Source organism: Solenopsis invicta, chromosome 15, assembly GCF_016802725.1.
Source record: "Solenopsis invicta isolate M01_SB chromosome 15, UNIL_Sinv_3.0, whole genome shotgun sequence".
Taxonomy (NCBI): Eukaryota; Metazoa; Arthropoda; class Insecta; order Hymenoptera; family Formicidae; genus Solenopsis; species Solenopsis invicta.
In genome coordinates this window covers 8,380,831-8,403,750 of record NC_052678.1, presented here as the reverse complement: position 1 = coordinate 8,403,750, position 22,920 = coordinate 8,380,831, and the positions used below count along the sequence as shown (strand labels likewise).

Below are 22,920 nucleotides of genomic sequence, written 5' to 3'. Positions count from 1 at the left end.
CTTTCGCGAGAGTATTGCGAACTGGCGTCGTTTAAGTGAGCGATCGGTGGTACGAGCGGTTATTTAAAGAAATGTCTTTTTCAAAAGCGCTCGAGGTTCTTCGGTTTACGATTTCGTTAGATTTTACTGTTCACGTTGACGGCATGAAAAACATTTAATTACACGATTGCGTCTAATCCGTATTTTTCCTCTCGATAGCTGACACATGTATTATAATCTAAGATGCGCGCTTTTTTGTATTACATTAATAAGTATACGTCGGGCTCGTGGCGGCAGTCGAGGGAGTAAGGTAAAGAGTGAAAATTTCATCACGGAGGAAAGCTCTCATCGCGAATTTCCCTCGTTTGCAGTGCGTTTCAAAGTTTACGCGTATACGCGCATGCGAACGCGTCCGCGCTCGTGCATGCACATTCCGTAAATTACACCGTAATATCGCATACACGGCGCGACTACGCTGACGCTGGCAGGTGTAATGTTTGCGGAATTGAATTACCATTTGCCTACTCGTTGAGTCTAATTATACCGGGCAGGAAAAAAAATGTGCATACGGTGAACAACGCGACCAATTTTCTCGTTGTTTTACCGAATTACATTCGTTGCCAGAGAGTCAGCTTTTTCATTCTTCTCATCGTCTTATGCAACGAGAATGATAACTAAGTGCATCCCGTGCATCAAGCTTAACCGGAAAATTTTTACATATCAGTAAAAGTGCCTGGGAATCTCATAGCCAAAGTTCCTTCGAAATTCTTCGAAATCGGAATCATTGATTTATCCTTTTACACATAGATTGCTCTTAACTTTGCAATTTGGAATCAACTTCTGCGTAATCTTGACTGTTTCAATCTTTTATTTTTGCCACTATTTTCCTCTACTCTGTAATTCCATCACTTTAAATACTTAGTTCGCAAGACGCGACTATGTCTTCTCGACTGCTGTAATTTTCTCAGAGATACCTTTACGTTTCTGTTCCACGCATTACTGCGAGCGTTTGAAGAAGACGTTTTAACTTTGAAGTGAAATAGAATACGTACAGAAGCCGTAAGAGAATGACTAACGCTACGTTCAAATGCAATTTCGAGACGCGCGTTGTAATGCTGAAACTTGATTCCAGAGTTATTATATTTGACAATGTGTAACGACGTTTTCCGGCATTATTCCGTTAAGATCTTCCTCGCGCCGACTTCACTTTTATGACTGCTTTTTCTCTGAATTTTTACATTTATCTTCATCTAACATTAAAGATGATGCTATGTCACTTAATATAATATAAAAGTTATTAAAATTTCGCAGTAGCGACGTGTTTGACTTTAACGTGTTTTAAACGCGTACTACATAATTGAAAAATATTTCACGATATTAATTTCTGCACTGCATTATACACAAAATTTGATTTTTTTAATAGCGCTTACTTCATCGTATTAGAATTTTGCTCGCTACTGATGTTATGTAATATACGCCGTAATACATGCATATTACATGCACGTTCGACTTACACATGTGCACATGTACGTGTCGTATGAAATGCACTTAAGTTTATGAGCCATTGTGTCACGTGGTTTTTAACTTCATTTGTTTTGTAGTGTGATATATCGGAGGGAGTCATAACGGGTTGTGCCGTCGCGCCGGTTGAGCTCACCCTCGGGTGATTTTCAAACCAAAAGTCTCTTTGCACACGCCGGCAAAGCCACATTGAGCTCGTATTACCTTTGCCCTTTCTCGTTAGCATGTGCTTGCTCTCTTTCTCTCTCTCTCTCTCTCTCTCTCTCTCTCTCTCTCTCTCTATTCATCTTTTTATGATTTCCCTATTGCGGCACGTTTCTCCGGGTGTTAAGGCAAATCTGTCCGGTTCTTACATGCCTTTTGCATTCGCATTTCTCTGCGATAAAATTATTCGTAATATCGTTGCTTTAACAGAGGAGCCAGGACAAGAGTCTTTCCCGTTATTTCCGTTCGTATACGGTCAATTAAATCTGATGGACCATGATTGAATTTCGCTGCAAGAAAGATAAAGCAAAAAATTCTCAATGCATTTTTATTATCGGAATAACAAATGGAAAGTTATTAGCATCGAAGTGAAAAAATTATGGCATTAATTTGAAGGTAATTAGTATTAAAAGTAATAATCTTTGAATAATAATAATCCGTATTGAACTGCATTATAATACTGCTATCGGGATGCATAGAATTAAAAGTGTAGAAAAGATTCTTGTGTTTACGTCTGATCACGGAATTTAGTTACATGTTAAATTATTTTTACGTGTAAAATGAATCGCTAAATTAAATTGTTTTAATTGTTCGAAAAAATTAAGAAATTTTAATATAGTTATTCTAATATATACATGTATGTACATGTGAGTGTACATGAAATAACATTGGTAACATGTCTCGTTATATTGTTCACTGTGCGAGCACACTCGGCGGTTTTGTGTTTGTGGTTTCCAATATTTGTGAATTTTTTTAACGATATACTATTCCTCCATTCACTCGACGATAATCGTGCGTTGTCTCTCGAACCACTCCGGTTTTATTAAATTAATCGAAGTGGATTTGAATGATTAAATCAATTAATTAAATCCTTGCCGCGCGCGATTAAACAAAAGTATTTCTTTATCACAGTAAAAAAAGTCTGTTATTTGCATATATGCTATCTCGTTTCGAGCTTTTATTTTTTTTAGAGAATTAATATTGTTAGCGCTAGCTAGTTTAAAATACTTGATATTATTCTTTATAAAATAAGAATTTGGGATAACAAAAATGATGGAATTTCTTCCAAAATCTTAGAAAGAAATTGCAAAGAAGTAAAAATAACATGAATCCTTAAATTCGACAGAATTCGGCCAGATGTAAGAATGGCGCACTTGGGATTCAATTTGGCGAAATAAAACCATCTGCCACATTCATATGAATCGCTTTTGCGATTTAGCACATTCTAGCTAAATTGGTCCTGAGAGAATGTAAATTATTCCTTTTATCTTTCACTTTTTGCTCGTGTCTTACATTCAATACCACGTGCCGACGTTGATCTCGTTAAATAATTTTCTCAAAATTTGATCCTATTGAGGAAAATTCAATGTTTGCGTTTTATTAAATTGTCTTTTCCATTTTCCAGTAAATTGCCGTTACTCGAAATTGTTGATATTTCAATTTTCGCGCGCAACACAACTTCCAATTAATTATATCTTAAAATGTACGGTTATTAAAATACATATTTAATAGCATGTTTGCTACGCGGCCGAGCTAATAACGTCAATACGTATAACGCGTATTCATACATAGAAATTTTAGCTATTAACATCCTTACTTCCATGCAACACCGATTATCGTAAATTTTGCGATCACGTATTACCACCGGCGCATAATGATTTGTGGTGAAACGCTTGTTTGTACAACCCAGTAATTAACGTCGCGCATAATTAACGCCATCCACTATTACGGAGCACTGATATATCTGTGAATTTTTCCATTTCGCGCTCTGTAATTTCCAATGTAACTAACTTACACGAAGATGATGCGATGATGTTCCGTGGAACAATGATATTCCGTGACGAGTGATCAGGGATGTAAAATTCAATTTTAACGATAATTCCTCTTTCCAAGACGAATATTCCGTATTATTCTATATTCGGATATGAGGTACAAGTCGAGTACGATCGTTCTTTCGCACAATGTTGCACACGCTCAATTTTGAGGCGTAGGACAAAGACAGTAGGCATTCAAAGAAATTTATCTCTAAACTCTAGTTTGCGTCTAGTTTCGAAGAGGCTCCACAGTAAAAAGTGGCTTTGAAGGGTTTATTCGGAAGCTCTGCAAACATACTGATACAAATTCGCCTACTCGGCGATATATCCGAATCTAGAATTCGAAATAGTAACTTCTCGATCTTTTTGCTTTCGCTAAATCCCATTTTATCCATCTCGAGCTTGGAGATGAAGCAGTGAATTTTATTTCTTACCGACTTCACCGAGGAAAGAGAGAGGGAGAGAGAGAGAGAGAGATTTTGTCCCTCGTTAATGTCCCCTTTGTTTCTTACGAGACGTTTCCGCAGCGGCGGATTTTGCATGCATAAAGCGATTTTCATTTTATGCTATTCATCCGCTTTCTCCGCGCTCAGAAATCAGTTCGCCGGGCAATTTAATATTCGTCATTGCAATTAGGAACGTGACTAAGCATTAGGTGGGAAAGCGATGGATGGTGAGCGCTATCAATCAGCTGTGGGCGCGAATTGGGTCTAGGCCTAGGGCAGATCGTGCACATCGACCGTTTTACTTGTGGACGAGCGTACGTGCACGATCCGACGGTGGGCATGCACTTCCTCGCGAGACGAAACGAGAACTTGACCTATAAAAGCTCGCCGGTTGAGCTTTCACGGCGCTCGTAATGTACCGGTCGCACGCGATCTTGCGCTTCGAAGCGAGGCCGAATATACCGCCGTGGGACTATCCGGGCGCGTACCGCTCGGAAATCATTCCCCGAGCTATAAATACGAGAGGGTGGGAATTAAATTAATCAAGGTTAATACCTCGTACTCGAGGTCTCTTATCGATGACAGGTGACTCGCTTTGTTCGTTAAAGGCTAGGTCACGTCGTGTCGCGATATTAATCTTCACGAGGGAGGATTCAAAAAAATGAGAAAAGGAACGTACGATTAATAGGTTGTTTGCACCATACCGACGAGAGGTAAACCTCGTGGGGGCATAGTCCTACCTAAAATAAAATTTACAGTCACGCGCTTATATTATAGTTGGAGAAACTGCGTCTCTCCCTCGTGGGCAGGATTTAATAATAATTTTGGCAAGCGTCTCGAGAGTCTGGAAATTAATCTCGTCGTCAAATTTTCTCATCAAAATTCGTCCGCACGAAAATTAGTTGTGACATAGAATACTAATGTATCAAATTGGATGTCTTGAGTAATTATGAAAAATCTATTTGTTTCGAAGATACATGTTACGTTGTAAGACAAAAATATAAAGATGCACAGTAGATTAATAAAATACTTTAAATATAGCGATGATATCGAAAGATAAAACTTTTGCCTGTCTTGTCTGAGATATCTAAAAATTCGTTGCGCATTCGAAAATATTTCACTGCCGCACACGTATGAATAAATTCATGTAGAGCTTAATGCGAAATATACGATGTATCCTCGTGTCTATTTAGTGTATCAAAATTGCGAAATGTCAAGAATCGCAAGGATACGCCGCTATCGATATTGATGGCTTTTGCGAACAGCTCGTAGTTGCATTCTGTGGCAATAATCCGAGATTCGCATTTACCTTCAAGGGCGGCATCGATCGTTCGATATCCCACACATAGACTTTTTTTTTACTTCTGTTGAACTACTGTTTCGCGAGAAAAACTGATTGGCAGCCAGCATTCTGTCAGAACGCGTATTTGTAAAAATGCTCATAAACGCGACTATAATCGATTTATACAGCGTCTTCGCGTACTTTGAATTTATCTTCATTTGTCTTTGTGATGCTGACTTCCCCGAAGTTGCGGTAACGATTCACGGGGATTTAATATCAAATTCATTTTGTAGATTTAATAAAATTATGCGAGAATTACAGAATCAAAACTCGATTATGCGAGCAAACTAATCTAAATGCGGATGGAACGTCGGGAGCACTCACGACTCGGAGGGGAAAAAGCAATTTTCAAGTCGGATGCGTTTCTGCAAGATTGATCACGAAAACACAGAGCATGGTGCGAAGCACGTGGCGATGGCGCTTCGACGGACAGTGGTATCGACCGACCTCGAAATGTACCTTCACCCCCACTACCTCGCGATATCCCATCGCATAACTAGCTCTACCCTCTCCGGCTGACTATCCGCGACACGGGCATTCCTGCATCCCTGGCCCGCTCTGGTTGCTAACCCTTCCCCAAAATCCACGGTGTGTCCTTGGAAGTAAGCATGACGCAGATTGGCGGTGTGCCTAACGATTTATGACACAGCTGGACACTCGTATTTTCTTGGCACCTTGCATCGAGATCATTTTGCGCTTTACCTATTTTTTTTTCTTTTTTTTCCGTCCGGCAGTATGGTTTCCTGGATATCAATTTTACTCGCGGTAACTCAAAACTGTTTCGAACACGACCGTACTAGGAAACGGTGGCACCGAGTGCTTACTGGTGCGAACACGTCACATCATGTTATATTCGTTCCTTTGACGCCATTCGACAACAGGGGCACTAAAAGGGTTAACATCGCAGTGTATACATGTCGATACAAGCCTACCTTTGATGATTGTGTATAGGGTGTGCAATTAATGTACGTGCTATTATGATATTAACAGGTATTTGTGGAGCGGATCGGCTCACTGGCGGAAAGGCCTTTGATGCTAACGGCAGAGCGATATTACTTAATCTTATATAATGTGGTTTAATTATTTAACAGCAAAAATATTTGCTTACTAACTAGATCTATTTGAATAAATATCAAAGATCAAGGTAGCTTATCGTAAAAAAAGTTGTGAATTTGTACAACCGTAAGACATCGTGTTACTTTTATTTACGAGGAAACAAATAGAAATCGAATACACAGACTATGCTCTCGATGTAATAAAATATTTTAATATTTAATAGCAAACTTTGACCGCCCTTGCTCTTATTAATAGTTGTCTTCATTAATAAATGTATAGAGGAGATACATACGTGGTCAAAATTTGCTATTAAATATTAAGATATGTTCGTAATTAAGAGCACTTGTGTCTTCATCTATTTATTAATAAATGAATGAAAAAGAACTTGGCAAAAACTTGCTTAAATATTCGAATACATTAAATTCGCCTCAATTAATCACGAGAAATCTGATATTGTATTATCTTAGAGATCGAATCTGGACATTTTGCGCCGGATGGCTCGTACCTTATTAATTTGGCTATCGTGCTTTCGGAGATAATCCTCGCAGAACTCGGTACGTTATAAGAAGGAATTTTCGGTCGGCACGAGGAAACCTCAGGGAATCTTGTCGAAATTTCCATCACTGAAAATTAACATTTCCTTTTTTTTTATAAAGAGAGATTCAATGTGCTCTCAATGTAATAACATTTATTTCTGGGTTATCCCATTATCGGTTTCGCGTTTGAAACAATGTAAACCGATTGTTAATTCAATTTGGTTAAGCTCGGTACGCTATCGGCTTCCGTTCAATCTTCGCAAAAAAAATAGTACCCTTAGATCACATTAAACTTTTACGGACACAACTTTGAGCATCATCGCGCAAAGTGAAGTGAATTACGTTAGGATAGTACAAGCGAAACTTGCGAAAACGCCTCGGTGAACTGGGTGCGCCTGGGGCACACGAGTATTCGATCAAGTTATCGCAAGGGGAATCGATGCTCCGGATATTAACCAATTATCCAGATTTCGATTGGTAACATCCTTTCTTTAAAAACGAACTAGAAGTGCACTTGTGATTACAGATTCGTTTTTAAAAATAATGCTAGTTCAACAAGCCGGCTTTAACGTGTCGTTTGCTTGAAGCACGCTATAAAAAATATATTGTTATTTTAGCCTAGGTTTTACCCATTGTTCGTTTCGTATTATCTCCGCTCGCCTTACGTTAACATTTGTAACAATTTCTCTGATGTTTCGTTTTGTATTATTCAAGTACGGCGTTAGGCTGCGATTAAGCTCGATAGAGCTTACACCAGACGCGATGGAAGGCTACATAAATTGCTAATAATATACTAATGGATCAAAACACTCAAGTATTTATAGGAATTTTCTGCCAGGTCGGAGAGAATTCGGTAACTGCCTCGGCAGCGTCCTGCGGCCTTTCGCACTGTTGCTGGAGCGACACGCACGCCACGGCATTCGCATCATTTAAGAATATACGTATAAGAGCCGCATTTATCTAGACTTTAACGCTAAGTAAATTGTAATCCTCGGAATAGTTGGCGACGACGCGTTCCGCGCAATTGCGTCATGGAATCCTCTCATCCGTGCATGGAATCATCTCCTCTCGCGCGTGGTCGATCTCGTGGCGATTAAGCTCCTTCCATTCACATCGCATGCTCGCCGTATGCGAGGCACGAGGCGCGGATACCAATGGCTATAATTATGGATTCTCACGAATGGATATCGCCTCGATTCCACGCTCGTCCGTCATACACATACACCGCGAGCTGTATCTATCGCATTATTCTCAAATGCAACGGTTGCGATTACCCACTACCCACTACCTCGCGCAATGCGTTTACGCTATCTTGGGGTTGCGGCTCCGTATACCACCGCGCCACCGCGATAACCTCAAGGCATGTACCTACACAAACGGGGTATATATTTCGTTGCCGGTAGGCGTAATTAGCATAATGGTCGCGGGCCGCCGAGTGGCTTTTCGTGTTACACGTAGAACCATTCTGCATCCGCGTATAGATAGATGCTGGCGCACGCGCGCGCGCGCGCGCGAGAGGCTCGAGTCTCGAGTCTCGAGAAATTCCTTTGCTCATTCATTGCGGGAGTTGCAACGCGGGCGGGGAAATGGCATTCTTTGGCACCGTCGCGTTGCGTAAGAGATCTCTAATAGGAACGGCGAGGCGCGGCGCGCCTCTCGCGCCTTAACGCGCCCGTCGAGAAATGAAATGCATCTTGCCGGCTCCTTTCAGGGGAGGAACGACAGAGATCGAGACCCGAGATAAATCCTTCCTTTCCCGCGACTGCAATGTGTGCAATTAAGTTAAACGCGAATTTCTCCGCTAATAAGAAAATTGCAAGGCGTTCTGGATATATCGCCGTTGCGCTTTATCAAAAGATAAATTAATTCAGCAGATGAAACTTTTCTCAATTCATCGCGCAGGTTTTTTTTTGTTTCAAGCAAATTTAAAGGCATGTAGCAGGTAACGGTTTTTTATTATAGAAAAGATGTGGGTTTCCTCTACGTAGGATCTTATAAGACAACGATCAGAGTTTGAAAAAGGGGGTAAAATCCATCTATCGTTTCGATTACTAATAAAATATACTTCCGCCTTCTTGGCTTATACATACACTCTATTGCTATCGAAGCTATTATGTAGGTCGATATTTGAGTTTCTTTCCGGATAAAATCGAAGCACATCGTGTTTGCCAAAGTACGGTTTACTGTAACTGCCGTCGGCGGAGAACCAAGTCGAATGGTTTCGGGCACAATATCCGATGTATTTGTCTGTCGTATTAGCTGCGACTCGACCGCTCATAACTGCAGAACGGCTGGGTAAATCGTAGAAGAGCTCCATCACAAATAACGGCCGATTTTGTCTTGCATCTCACTCTTTCCGCGCCTCTTTCATTAGCATTTCAATGCTCGTGCACTATCGTTGCAACTGTGTGTTCGATGTCTTGCTTTTTTTTCCACGCAAGCTGCTTGTACTATCATTAAATCCGTGTCTTCGTGCAGAGCCTTATCGCTACGGCGACCATATTTTCTTCGAGAAAATAGAGGACAAATCTGACAATTTTAGAATTTTCTTCCTACGTGTTTTCAAAACAGTTTAAACAACTAAATTTATCAATTGTTTCTGTAAAAATTTGTTCGTTAGTATAACATTAGATATTGAAAGGCCAATTAGAAAAGAATTTAAAATAGAGGACAAAATGAGATTTTTGAAAAAAATAAATCTAAAGAACAGCTACCCGAAATAAAGGACTGTCCTTTAGAATAAATATGGTCGTCGTATTTATTGCTTACTTCCGCATAAAGAGATATTCTTATTCTCTACAAAGATGCGATGATTTAAACAAACTCTTCCACTAATGTAAATTATAATAAAGTTTAAAAATTTTTAAAATTTATATAGTAAAATATTTTTTACCTAAATTCTTCGGTATGGTGTAGATTTAGAATGAAAGGACGTTTATTTCTAACATGTACGTGGTTTTACAAGAAATGTTTTGCTACATTGGCAATTTAGCGTAAATATTTAACAAAACTCAGAAGTGCAAAGTTTACTGCAGACGATAATATTTGTTGCTGCCTGGCAAACTCGCCGAACATTCACGGATGGCAGCATCGCGTTGGCGCGCCTTTATCGGTAGCCGATCCCGTAGGGATGACTGATCCGCAGTCATTTGGGCTTGCATATTAAACTCATTTGATCTAAACTTGATACGCTGTAGATCCTGTGGATACTCATACGTATATTATAATATTTATATATTTACATATACATACTTTTTTCGAATAATAGTGCAACAATAAAAATTTGAAAAATAATAGAAGATGCAATCTAATTTAAGAATAATTAGAACAAAAATAGGAATAAAATCTTATATACATAATATATATGAGTATTTGAAGCAGGACACCAAAAACTGTAATTTATTTTTATCTCTTAATAAAAAAATATATCCGGTAGCTAATAATATAATTTATATATTAGATTCAATTTTGTTGGTTTATAGTTACATGTTTAAAATATACATATTTATCACTAATAACAGTGACTAATATTGCATAATTGCTTCATTAAAATACCAATATTATTATAACTAATATCATTACAAGCAATATGTATTATTATCATACTCAATATTAATTTAGATTAATATCCTTAATCGTGTAATATTATAATCTTAATGATTTTAAAAATAAACCTGTTGTTTTTCTTGTCCCTGTTATGCAAGTCAATTTAAAAAGCAGATATAGTAATCTTCTCGGTCGCTACCTAATGAAACGAAAAGGATTAACCAACCCCCAGCATTCTTTTTACACAGTTGCTTCCACCATAGTTGTTTCCCTTTGCACGAGCGCATTAGGGCAAGATGTCGTAGCAAAAGGGTTAATAATATCGATTAATTATTTTTGCTTTTATTTTTATAAACTTCACTGCCTCTTGCATCCTTGCCGCATGCATCTCCTGCGTAACGTATTTTTGAACTTTAAGTAGAAATCTTGTAAACAGTGCAGAAGACGTTGCTTCGTTTACTGAAAATTCCAGAACGATGTGGAGAGATTGTTATAAATTGTAGCGAACAATTTTTATTTTGTAAATAAATTTTAGCAAACTCCGTACAGAGTATACTTGTATTTTTAAAAAATGATATACGCTTTAATATTATTTAAGAACAGAGTTAATATTTTGCAAGTGTTTATCAATTAGGAATGACTTCATTTCTAAAATATTAACTATCATATTTTTTTTATTAAGAGATATAAATAAAAAATAAATTACAGCTTTTGCTATCCTAACCCAAATACTTACGTAGGATTTTATTGTTTTGTCAATATATGTATAGCAGTCTTGCACAACAAATTAACAATTTCTCCCGAAATTATGTTTTTTTTATAGCAATATTGTGAATTAAATGACATCAAAGCTTATTTAATAAAATTTCAAGCAAAGCTGTCAAGGTTCTAATTCTTAATCAGTTAGCATTAAAAAAAAATGTCGCTAATTAGATTTAAATGAAAAGCGTAAAGTTAATAATTATTTTCTGAAATAACTCCCAACTTATTTCCACGGTTCTTTTTTAATATTAATTAATAATTTTCATCTTAGCAAACTTTTGCATTTGCGTGATAAAATCTTATTTACGAAGAATTAATGAAGACGAACATTCTTGTAAGGTTACAATATAGAAGTTGCAAATGTAACATCGCGATATTGTTTTATAAAATATTAAGTAGATTTGTAACGAATTCTCCTTAAGCAGAAAAGATTAGACGTCATCTTTTCCGTTTGCTTATTTATTTATTTCGCAGTACACCAACGTTACTCAGTAACCCTCCATTAATTATAATTAAATACAAGTTCCTTGTACTGTCCGATGATTCTTAAGCTATTTACGCTGTCATATTTATCCTCGTTAGTTGGAAGTTATTTGCATAATAATAATAATGACCGTACGTCTTTATCAGAGTTTGCGAGAACGATATTTTTCATTAGTGAGAAAAATCGTACAATTTAGCTGTAGTTGTTCTGTTTATAACCATTCGTGATTCACGTATCACGTTTGCATCACGTTTCGCCCGCGATTGCCAAATTCGTGCAGAACCGCGAGAAAAATAAGGCGGAGCACAACGAAGCGTCGCGTCTTGCGATTCCACGTCTAAGTTGGCCACCGCGAATATTTGGTTTCCCAAAATACGAGTATTATAATTGGCCAGCCGACACCCACGATTTATATGGAGGCACCGTCGTGCGCCGCCCCGAGAGAATTCTCGATTATAATAAATAACCGACGACCTTGCGTCTCATTCGACTTTCCTCCCTTCTCGGCGAACGATCTAAAAAAAAAAAAAAAAACGCAAGCGTTTGACGTTTACTCCCCTTGTGTCCCACGAGGATTACTTAATTCGAAGACGGGCTACTCGCGAATTTATGAAGATTGACTTATTGAAACGTGACTCATTTTCTAATCGGACCTTGACGTAAACTAATAACCCCCATTAGTTTGCATTTGTCACAACTTTGGCAGATATTTGCACAACACGCTGGATGTGGACACGTGCTCTGTAGCAAGTCGAATTTTCATCTCGTATAGCGTGCTTCAAAAAATATCTATAATTTGGCGACTCACAGTCCGCGAATGCTTTAATATCGGTGGGCACTTGCCAGCTCGTTCTCGGATATAGAACGGAGAATATATGCATAAATTATTAATACGGTTTTGTGCGCAAAATGTTGCCGAAGATAAAGAAAAGAAAAAAAGTTTTTTTTTTGTATTACATATAACGTATAATTTACACATATAATGTATCATCTTTGAAAGAAATTTCTTAATTCTATCCTATATTTAAATTTATTATGTACTTCAGTCGTAATTAGCGTGCAACCTCTCGCGTGCACTGGAGCTACTGTAATTGAATAATAATGTCTTTTGCACTCTTGCCAAGGGAAATTTGATGTTTTCATTAATCGGTCTAGTGGTTTGCGATCGGCTTAGGAATAATATCGTACAAGATTAAATCGTGGATCAGTTCATCATGTACATTTCATTACACGCGTGTTTCAAAATATTTTATTTCATACGTCTTGACACGATAAAAAGAAGGTAAAAAATGGAGGAGAATAATAGTAGTGGAACGAGGTATGCGAGAAGACGAGGAGCAGCGGCGAAATTGGATTAATGCGGAAGGCTACATTTACGTCGTGCGCACGACGTTGTAAAAGAAGCGGACGTAAAAAAGATATCACGGAGTATTTACGCGTGTCGTGACTTCGAAAATCGTACAAACTACGTATACGTGAGAAAAGCGACGGCGTTCAAAATAATCCAAGTCGCTCTATAAATACAATACGACATTCAGTCGTGTGCGGCGCGTCGCGATGTCCAGATGGTTACTTCGTCTGTTCGTAAGGCGCGATAGCCGATTTAATTGCCGGTTCCGTTAGATTGATTGGCGATCAGTGACTCGTGCTTAAGTCATTGAGCTAGGAGAATTTCATTCATCTTTGAAATTCGATTGTTTACGTGACAACGATGTGAACAACGACAGGTCGCCTCGTCGTTCGAGAACAGTGCAATAAATCACGTGCAGCAGAGTGACGTGTCGTGAAAAATGAAACAAAAAAATATATTCCATTCGCGAATATAAACGTTTATTTTTTTCGATATGCTCTTATACGCGCGTAGTGTTTCGTGATCGGTAGTGCGCGTCGCGAGTAATAATCGACGATTGTGATCCGCTCTTGCACAACAAGACCTTTATTGGCGTCTTCGTCAATTAACCATATTACGGCATAACAATCGCGATCGATGCGATGCAATTGCATAACGCGTAAATAAATAAGTCAATCGATTCATTCTTCGAAATATACGTTCGATTAGAAAATACAATCGAGTCCCATGAAAGCCATCGTAAATTGTTGTATTTCATGTTTCAATAAATTTTATCTCGCACGATACTGCGCGGATAAAATACGTAGCGATTTAGTCATACAGTTCTATGAAGATACGATGAGTATATCCTCGCGTATTAGTGCGTGCTAGTAGCTCGAAACAAAAATCTGCTCCCCTTCTCGTTCGTGAAATCTGTTTAGTGAATCTGGAATGAATGTGCTACAATTTTAGATGAGTCGTGACGCGTCGCGTGTCGCTTTGAACGCGGCTTCGCGCGTCGTTGTGCCGCGAAACGACGACGGTCACGCGGTCATCGCCGTCGGCAAAGTGCGTACGTTTTAACAGCGATAATCGCGAAAAATTAATCACGCCGTTCCGCGAGGATGGAGAGGCTCAGCGTGGCGGAAGCGTTGCGTCGGAAAGATAGGCGGCGTCGCAGGGGATGGACGGTGGTCGGGCACGAATTGCGGTGAGTATGATAAATCACGTGAGAATTTGGCCGCTCCCGCTCACGGATAAGGTATCTGTCAGCGATTGGAATCAACGGTGAAAAGCGCGTCACGGTAAAAACCGAGCATGCGGCAGGCGAATGCTTTCGGCCGAAACTCCATTCTGGAGACCGACTGGAATAAAGCTGGCACCGTGTATTCTACGTTCGAAGCGACTTAATGAAACGACCTGGATTTTTTTCGAAAACACGTATTGATGATTCGTCTATCGAGAGATGTATGTACACGGCACAAATCCGTGCGCAAAGTCGGTCAATCCGCAGCTATTTTTTTCGACAAACAAAAAAAGAGAAAGGATGATGTTTAATCAAATGTTCGTGAAACGAACATTGTTCCAATAAAATAAAGATGTCTTCATGCGTGCATGATTGCGACATTTTAATTATTATTTTAATTATTTTAGAGTTTCGATATATAAATTTATGAAGTAAAAACCTGTAAAAGTATTTATTATTTTAAAACTGTTTATTATTTTTTTGAACATATTGTTCAACTTTTATTTATCACTACAGCATTCAAATCGCTTTATCGAGCGATAAGATAATTGGAAAATGTTAGGCAGCTTTAAACCGATAACTGGTAACATTAACTGTAGCTGCTGGTACCGCCATCTTTCGCGATACTGTCTGGGTTTCACGTAGCTGGCTCTTCTCTGCTACGTTTAATAGTTAGATCGATACTGCGGTTCACCGTCGCTTTTTACAGTTTTACTTGGCAAAGTCGATAAACTAGATTCCATACTTCAAACGTGTTCAATGTTTTAATAACATTAGTACATATCATTTAATGATAGATAAACTAACATTAACTTAATTTAGAGGTAAAGTACCAAAAATCCATCATTTTACTAGAAAACAAATAGTTTCCTTTTTTTAAATTCAACATCTAGAGTTCCATTTTTATAGCTTCTTTAACTTCAAAGCTTCTAATTTTTACATTCTATATCCTTTGTAGTTAATAGATAATGAGTAATAACTTTGCTGAATCAGAGGTAATTTTTATACGCACTTTTTTTATTTTAATATATTTCGATAGAATTTAAAAATTTTAAGACCTAATATACATCCAATGAATACAGAGAAAGTTTGTATAATAAGTATTTCCAGATGAAAGATATTTCTGAATGGAAAGTTAATTAATTCTTCCATGAATATGTAGAAGTTTCGACAGTGGTTTCAACATTATTTCGACACGATTTATCATGATACATTATCGAAACGATACGTGCTGAATGCTAATCACATGCTAATATTATTATTATTATTATAATGATCGGTCTTTGAATTTATGTATTGCGTATGTATTACGGATTTACGTCACTTGTAAATGATTACACCTCAACGAATTATATAGTAGCTAAATATTTAAAATCTTTCGAGAACAAAATAATTCAACAATTCTGTATGCATTTCGCCGAAAAAAAACATTTTTGGATTTCAGCTTGATGGAAAGTTTCACCCGAGGGAGGGTTTCATGCGTGATCGTTGCGAATTGCGTGTTCATAATTCAAGTCAAATGCAGAGCATTTCACTGTTGTAGCTGCAGGTTACATTTAACACAGAAAATTTGAAATTTAACAATTTATTCTATTTCGGTGATTCAAATTTTCGAATATTACATAGCCAATTACAAAATTAATTTTAATTAACATTTTATAATTTACAATAAAGTAAATTTCTTTGTGAAACAAAAATTCTTTTTTGTTAGCAATAAAAAATTGGTTATAGATTACGTTACTTGTAGCCACTGCTACTCCACTTATACTCATCGGTTTCTTTTTCGCCGCAAAACGATTTATTTAAGCAGTTAAAACGGAAAGAAATACAGTTTATCGCATTTACGTGGTGATTATGCGCCGCGTGGATTCTTCGTAATGCAATGCTCGAAAACTTTATGGGCTCGCATAGTCCCAGTGCGGTGTTCAAATTTTACGTCGCGGTGCTACAGTTCGAAAATTTATCGTTCACAGCGTACGCATAAATTTCACGCGCGGAAACGACGCACCGTAAAGTTCAGATGTTGCGCTCAATACACGCCGCGGTAAGTGAAGAATGCACGTGAAAGAAATATCACGATGCGAATTAAAAATGATGACTGTTTGCGCCGTCCCTCGTAACGTCGAGAGACAACGTTTATGTGACACTCAATGATACATGCATAACGAAAATTACATTTTTAATAAACTATTTTCGCCAGCCTTTTTATAAGATATCTTTAGAAGGAGTAGCCCTTTTTAGGATTATAGATTTCTACAGCGTAACGTATCTTTGAACTGAAGAAACATACATCACATATGAATGTGCTCTTAGAAAAACATTTTTATAACTCCAAAGGCAAGAGGATACCTTTACGCGCATAAAGCATTTCTCTTCATTTGCCCTCGAGTTATATGATGCGACATCAGTTGCTTTATTTTCCAGATATTGGGTTAAGGAAATGGGCCGTTTCTGTGCGTCATCGTCAGTATCAGCACTAATATCCGCGCGAATAACGTCATGTGATACAGCATATACAGAACTGTATCCTCGTAATCTCTCGTAGAGAGAGCCCCGTGTAAATTGCTGATATTCGAAATTATTTCATCTCGGTGATTAATAATCAGCGTCATCGTGAAAGCCTCCTCGCGCCAAATGCTGACGTACGAAGTATGTTATGCCAGTCAAATCGATACGAGAAAGAGAGAGGGAGAGAGAAAAGTTATCTCACGCTCGTGAGAACGTGAAACTTAATAGTTGCCAAACTTTATAGCCGATCGCCACATGAACGTTTATCGAACTAATTTCTGGCTCTTGCCAATCTTCCTCCCTTCTTAAGGATTATTGTGCAAGGATTACTGTTCGAAATAACAATAAGATCACGCCGTTTATCTCTGCTAAATTAAATTTGTCTTTCATTCCATTACAATCTACCAAAAGTTCGAGAAAGAAATAAGATTATATACACCGAATTGTTGCTGCAAAGTAATTTACTTTAGAGCAGGTCGTCTTTTTAATTAACGTTTGTCGATGATATCCTTAATTAATTTAATCAATCATGTTAATTGATTTCCAACAATTCGTGCCCGACGAATAAACACAAAAATAAATAAGATTTATTTTTAAAAATTTGGTGGATATTTTTTATTTTTATTTTTATCAAAAAATATGTCTACAAAATTTCCTTTAATTTCTTACACATCATTTTTTTTCTTTGTAGAAATTCTTGTACGTATCCTTTGATCGTTTGATAATTAAAAAGCGTAAAAATTCCATTTCTTCAAGAAAGTCTCAATGCGTGTGATGAAGCTATTTTTTAAATTACAAATTACAATTCCCTTCTTGGCATTTGTAAGCTGAAGTAATAAATATCTATCTATTGCAAATTGCAATTCTACACATACAACTTGGCATTATCAACTTTAATAGGATTTGCACTTTATTGCGATTTATTGGAAAACATTTGTTTTTTTTCTTAATAATACTTGTCTTTAAAATAAATCTTATTGCTAACTTATATACGTCGGTGCATACCGTTAAACTGACGAATTCTTTGTGTTGGCGTATTTTGAGTCATTTAGATTCCTCTCTTTAACACGGTCTGCTTACATTCGACGTCAAGTTTGAACTTACTACCCACCAATGATTAAATAGACAATGACTCATCCTTAAGTCGTTTCCTACTCTTATAAAAGCGAAATCTTTTAGATCATCACCTTTAGTTTAAGAATAAATATACAGACGCGATTATTATCGAACGTATCAATAACGTTTTGTATTTCACAATGATTGCTCTTCGATCTTCTTGCCGACAAATAAATGACATCAAATGTAATCTTATATATCAATCATATTACATATACAAATTTCACTCAATTTTACCCAATATTTTTTCAGAGATAGGTGGGATTGAATTTCATATTTATCAAGCGAATAGGTTTTATTTATCGAAAAACCAATTTGTGTAAATGAAATGATGCGAAAATGATACGTTTGATATGCGATAAATTTCACACGTTTTAATCGTTGAATTATTAATTATTATCATTTACAACATCAATATGTAATTTCTAATTTCATATTCGCTCCTCAAATTGGACGATCAACGTACTATGTTTTTGTATCTCGCGAGTTGGTAAACGTCGTTAATGAAACAATATGCTCTCATGTTTGACGTAGGCGGCTGCAGAATCGCGCACTTATGTGTACGATGCACGCTCAAGCGTGAAATTGTTTCTCTCAGAGATATTTATTCTTGAATATTAAGCTTTCGCAACGATCGCGAAGGATGCGTGGAATCGATCAATTATGAACCGGATATTTTGTTGAACTTAAATTTGCTACGAACGATATGTCGCTACGAGCCTCACAAATTCATAAGGGCTAATTACATAATTCGCGCAGTCAACATATTTAATCTGTGGATTTTCGTTACGTTTGTGCCTTTAACTTCGTGACGCAAGCGAGTTGATGAATCTTCGTATCGCGAAAACTCGTTTTCGCACTCGGGGTCTGGTAGATTAGAGCGGACTTGACGAGAGATACTGTTTTATGTCTCCTCCGGAGTACGTCGAATGAGCAGACCCGTCCCATCTCGATAAAGAAGCTCTAAAACGCGCTTCGCGTAGGAGGAAAACTCTCTGGAGAACTATATCTTGCGCTCTATCTCGTTTCTGCGCTCAAAGGGCGAACGGCCGCTCTTCCTGTATCTCACCTAATAATGCGCCACGTTGAATTCTGATTCAGGACTTCCATCTACGGGCTATCTGAATAAATCAATTTCGCTATAGTACTAAGTTTCGCTTGACCATAACAACTGATAACATCAATCGATGTGTGTGAATTATACTTCCTCTGGCAGCACATTTCCCAAATTTCCAGATCTGATATTGCGTGTCGATGAAATTATTAACATAATGTTTCGCCAATTGATCAATTTGGCTGTTAGCCAAAGAATAATAGCTTCTTCTTTTTACATATTTAATCAAGACGCGATAGTTATCTTTGGAATACTCGAATATTTTAGTTTTACTACAATAAATTTTGCTTGGTTTAATTTTTAATTAAAAAATTGAAGAAGTATCTTGTTAGAAATATTATATTGGTATTTTATTAAAAATATATACGTATACATTTATTGCAGAATCGTGTAAAATGATATTTTTATTTTTGAAGCGAGACTGATTTCAAAATTAACGAGGAGATAATTGAAAGTCTGAAATCTCTCTCTCTCTCTCTCTCTCTCTCTCTCTCTCTCTGTGTGATCTCTCGTATTTCCCTAGATTTCTCTCTGATATTATCGCATCAACCTTTTCGATCTAATATTACGTGGACACAATGTTTCGCCGTTAGCTGTTCCTCCTCTAAGAACCTGTCATGCGTGATTGACGATGACGCTCCGTTAGATGCGTCGATGGGCAGATGGGCCGAAGAAGAGGGAGCGAACACCGAGGGCACGAAACGCGATACCCGAACGACAGAGACAGCGAGAGCCGCGAGTGACAGCCGGTCGGAGGAACAGCGAAAGCGAACAGCGAGACGATGGTCGCGGCTCACACACAGAGAGCATGCCCGCGGCAGCGGGTGAGCACGATGACGCTCCTCCTCGCTCCTCGCCAACTGGGTTCGCAAGGGGGCAGCTCGTCGACGCTCTCTCAGTCTGACAGCACACGCGACCTCGCGCGGTTCACGCGACCCCGTGCTCGCGTGCTCGGTCGTCCCCTGCGCCCTTGTGTTTTACCGTATCATCCCTCGAGCCGGTGACCGTCACTTCCGTCGACGGAAGTCGGAGCGACGCCCGGACGGTCGCGACCGCGTCCTAACGACTGATCAGTGTGCGACCGACAACGTCCGGTGAGGAAACCCTCGTGGGTCCGGTCGAGTTGCTCCGACCGACAAGTTGTTAACTAACTCCTGGATTAGCAGTTCTCTCTGTAGATCGTCGCAAAAGGGAGGGAAACCTTGTTATTCTCGAAAATAGGCCAACTAACGTTGCTACGACTAGGTCGTAATATCTTGTGTCCCCAGTGAGTTCTCGCAATGTGTACGCGGTGTATATACAAAGGACATCGCGGAGAGCACTCGACGGTGAGCGTCCACTTGGGAGTGGAAGAGTCACTCGGATCACGATTGCTCGCATCATTCGCGCGGATTTGCCTCGAACAGCTTTACGTTTCAATTTGATTTGGATCGATTAATTACAAAGTTCGGACGAGCTTCGAGGATCCTTTTATTCCGCGGAGAGAGCTTCCGTGGCTCCGTTAGCTTTTGTAATTAGCCGAGCATGAGAAAGCGTACGCGGGTGTGAAACTTCATTAAGTATAATAGCACCTAGGAAAGTTTTCCTTTTTTGTTACCAAGTCCTGCAGGATGACATTTTGGTCTTTATCAGAGTCGTAGCGTGGAAATTTCTGAAATGGAATTGGGATATAATGCTGCTCCATCTATAGAAAGAGGAGATTGCGAAGCCAATTCCCCAATCTCGCTTCTTCACCGAACGTAATCACATATAAGTGCCAAAATTCAATTTAATTGTTTTCAAGTGATGACATTGATTTATCGTGCCGGAAAAATATTTGTACGCAATCGGATTAATTCAGTGAAGCCGTACGGACGATGCGAGCAATGCGCTTTAAACATCTTTACTTGTTGTAATTTATGACAATTATCTCGTCGCGAAATTGATATTAAAATAGCACATTTGGAGTTAAAGTCCAAAATTCTTATCGCTATTATCTTTTAAGTACAAAAATATATATACTTACATATTTGCAGTAGGAAATCGAACGAAACGATAAGAAACGATAAGAGATAATTTTAAACATATAAATGGTGTCACGAGTCTTTTCTGCCTTGGAGTACTTGGAGCTACTGAAAAATAAATTTACATTCTGCGAACGTGTGGCTTTTGCAAAGTTGCCCTCCCTCTCTTTTTTTGTTTGCCTCTCTTAAAATTCTCCACGTGTCATGAAATTAATAACTCAAAACTTACTAAACTCAAAGCGTGAACTTTAAAGTAAGCAAGTTTCCTTAACGACTAAAGTGTTTTCGGGGCAATAAGAGTTTCGATTTATCTTGTTATACGAGGAGAGATAACGACGAGAAGCCTAAATTCGCCGTTTCTGGCGTTGCATGACGATCGCGCGTAATTTAATTGCCGAATTAAATTCACACGGCCAAGTTTGCACGCAAGGGGATTCATCTTTCTTCGTAGTTGTGTATAAATAATCATGGAACTTGCTCCACTGTGTCGTTACGATATCTCCTCGCTTTCTCCCGACTTCGAAATGCGAAATGCATCACGGGATAAACATCGTCTCATTTTCCCAACATTATCTTTCAGCAAGCGCAGCAATTCAGAATCACCTCGCAAGCGCGATGCAAAAGCGCGCGACGAACCGGTGCCATTAATTAGCGATGCACGCGAGCGTGATAACCCTTCAGCGCGAAACGCCCTAAGGACGAGATAAAAGATAGCTATTGCGGGACTAGTTTTCTCTCTTTTCAGCGCGGGTTTCGTTATAAATTAATCGTATTTCAATTTCGCTGTGACGTCTCATTTACAGTCACTTTGCATCACGCGAGTTTGCCGAGCCTTCAGGCGTAGGACATATTCCTGTAGAAAGATATAATATGCTTCTCCCGCTGACACATTTGAGATACGCTGTCTTTAATTATTCAAAGAGAAATGTTTATCTAGCAGATAAAACATCGCGCCGCAGCTCGCGGCGTATCGCGACCAATTTTTTTTCTATTTTTACCTGGCAGCGCCCGCCGTTCACCTGCGGGCAACGATGGTGACAGTGGTAGGGAAGAATATAACCCGGGCTTTTTTTTCTGTTTGCCTTTATCTCGTTACAAAGCTGACACCGAGAGAGGGTCCCGTTGAAAGCATAAAGGGAGCATAACCCTGTAAGAACAAACCGTGCACGGTAACGATAATACGACTTGTTTTCGGAAGAGCTTTTATTTTAGAGGGGAATGAAAAGTATGAGAAGGCTGTACGCCACAACCATCTGTGTAAATAAAACGTTGACAGGTCGCCGTAAGAAAATTGACTTTCTTCCCGGGTGCTCATTACGCCAAACCTCGATAGAATCCGTCGTCGACGACCATTCCCTGTTTTACTGTAGAAGGTCTTCGTTGAGCCTTAAAGCCTTGAACTCGGTAAAGAAAAGGCTTGACGTTCTACAGAGCTCTTTGAATTTTTAATCGATAAATCGGTAAACTAGATGACAGCGCAATATCGCTGTTCTACAACTCTAATCGCGGGTGATTTTAAAATCTAATCCAATTCAATTAAAAATAATTATCGAATCGCGATTCAGCGATAATGTTGAATATTTTGCGTCTTTATTCCGACTTCATTAGTGACCGCGGGCGCTGTTTCTTCGACGTGCTGAATTATTTCCTTCGTAACGGCGCAGTTTCGAATTCATAAATACGTTTGCGTTCGACTACACAATTGAAATTTGATGAAATGAAAATAGGCCAAACGCATAATGAAATATCCGCTATGGTTATAACTGTGATGGGTGGAAAGAAAAATATCATTTTTTATCCAAGCTATTCATAAATCTTTTAAATTGAATTAGCTTGTATTTGCTAAACGTTGTGAGGAAAAAAGTTTATTTAATTTTTCGCAAGAACACACGGAGAGATGTATTATAACAATC

The 22,920-nt window shown here is 38.5% G+C and overlaps 1 protein-coding gene across 11 annotated transcripts in view; it reads left to right on the top strand.

Moving 5' to 3' along the window:
• LOC105197141 (cAMP-specific 3',5'-cyclic phosphodiesterase) overlaps positions 1–22,920 on the top strand; it is a 340,602-nt gene that overhangs the window by 168,137 nt on the left and 149,545 nt on the right. For 3 of the 11 annotated variants that reach the window (XM_011163380.3, XM_039458081.1, XM_011163379.3), the window contains exon 1: positions 19,900–20,332. The exons of 5 other annotated variants lie outside the window; for them this stretch is intronic. Coding sequence is in view for 1 of the 6 variants with exons in the window: in XM_026135772.2 (XP_025991557.1) it covers positions 14,145–14,230 (86 nt within the window). In the remaining 5 variants the exon portion in view is untranslated. Of the gene's footprint in view, positions 1–12,680; positions 14,231–19,899; positions 20,333–22,920 lie in introns of those variants that run through there. 3 more of the 11 variants (XM_039458083.1, XM_039458082.1, XM_026135772.2) reach the window with 2 other exon arrangements.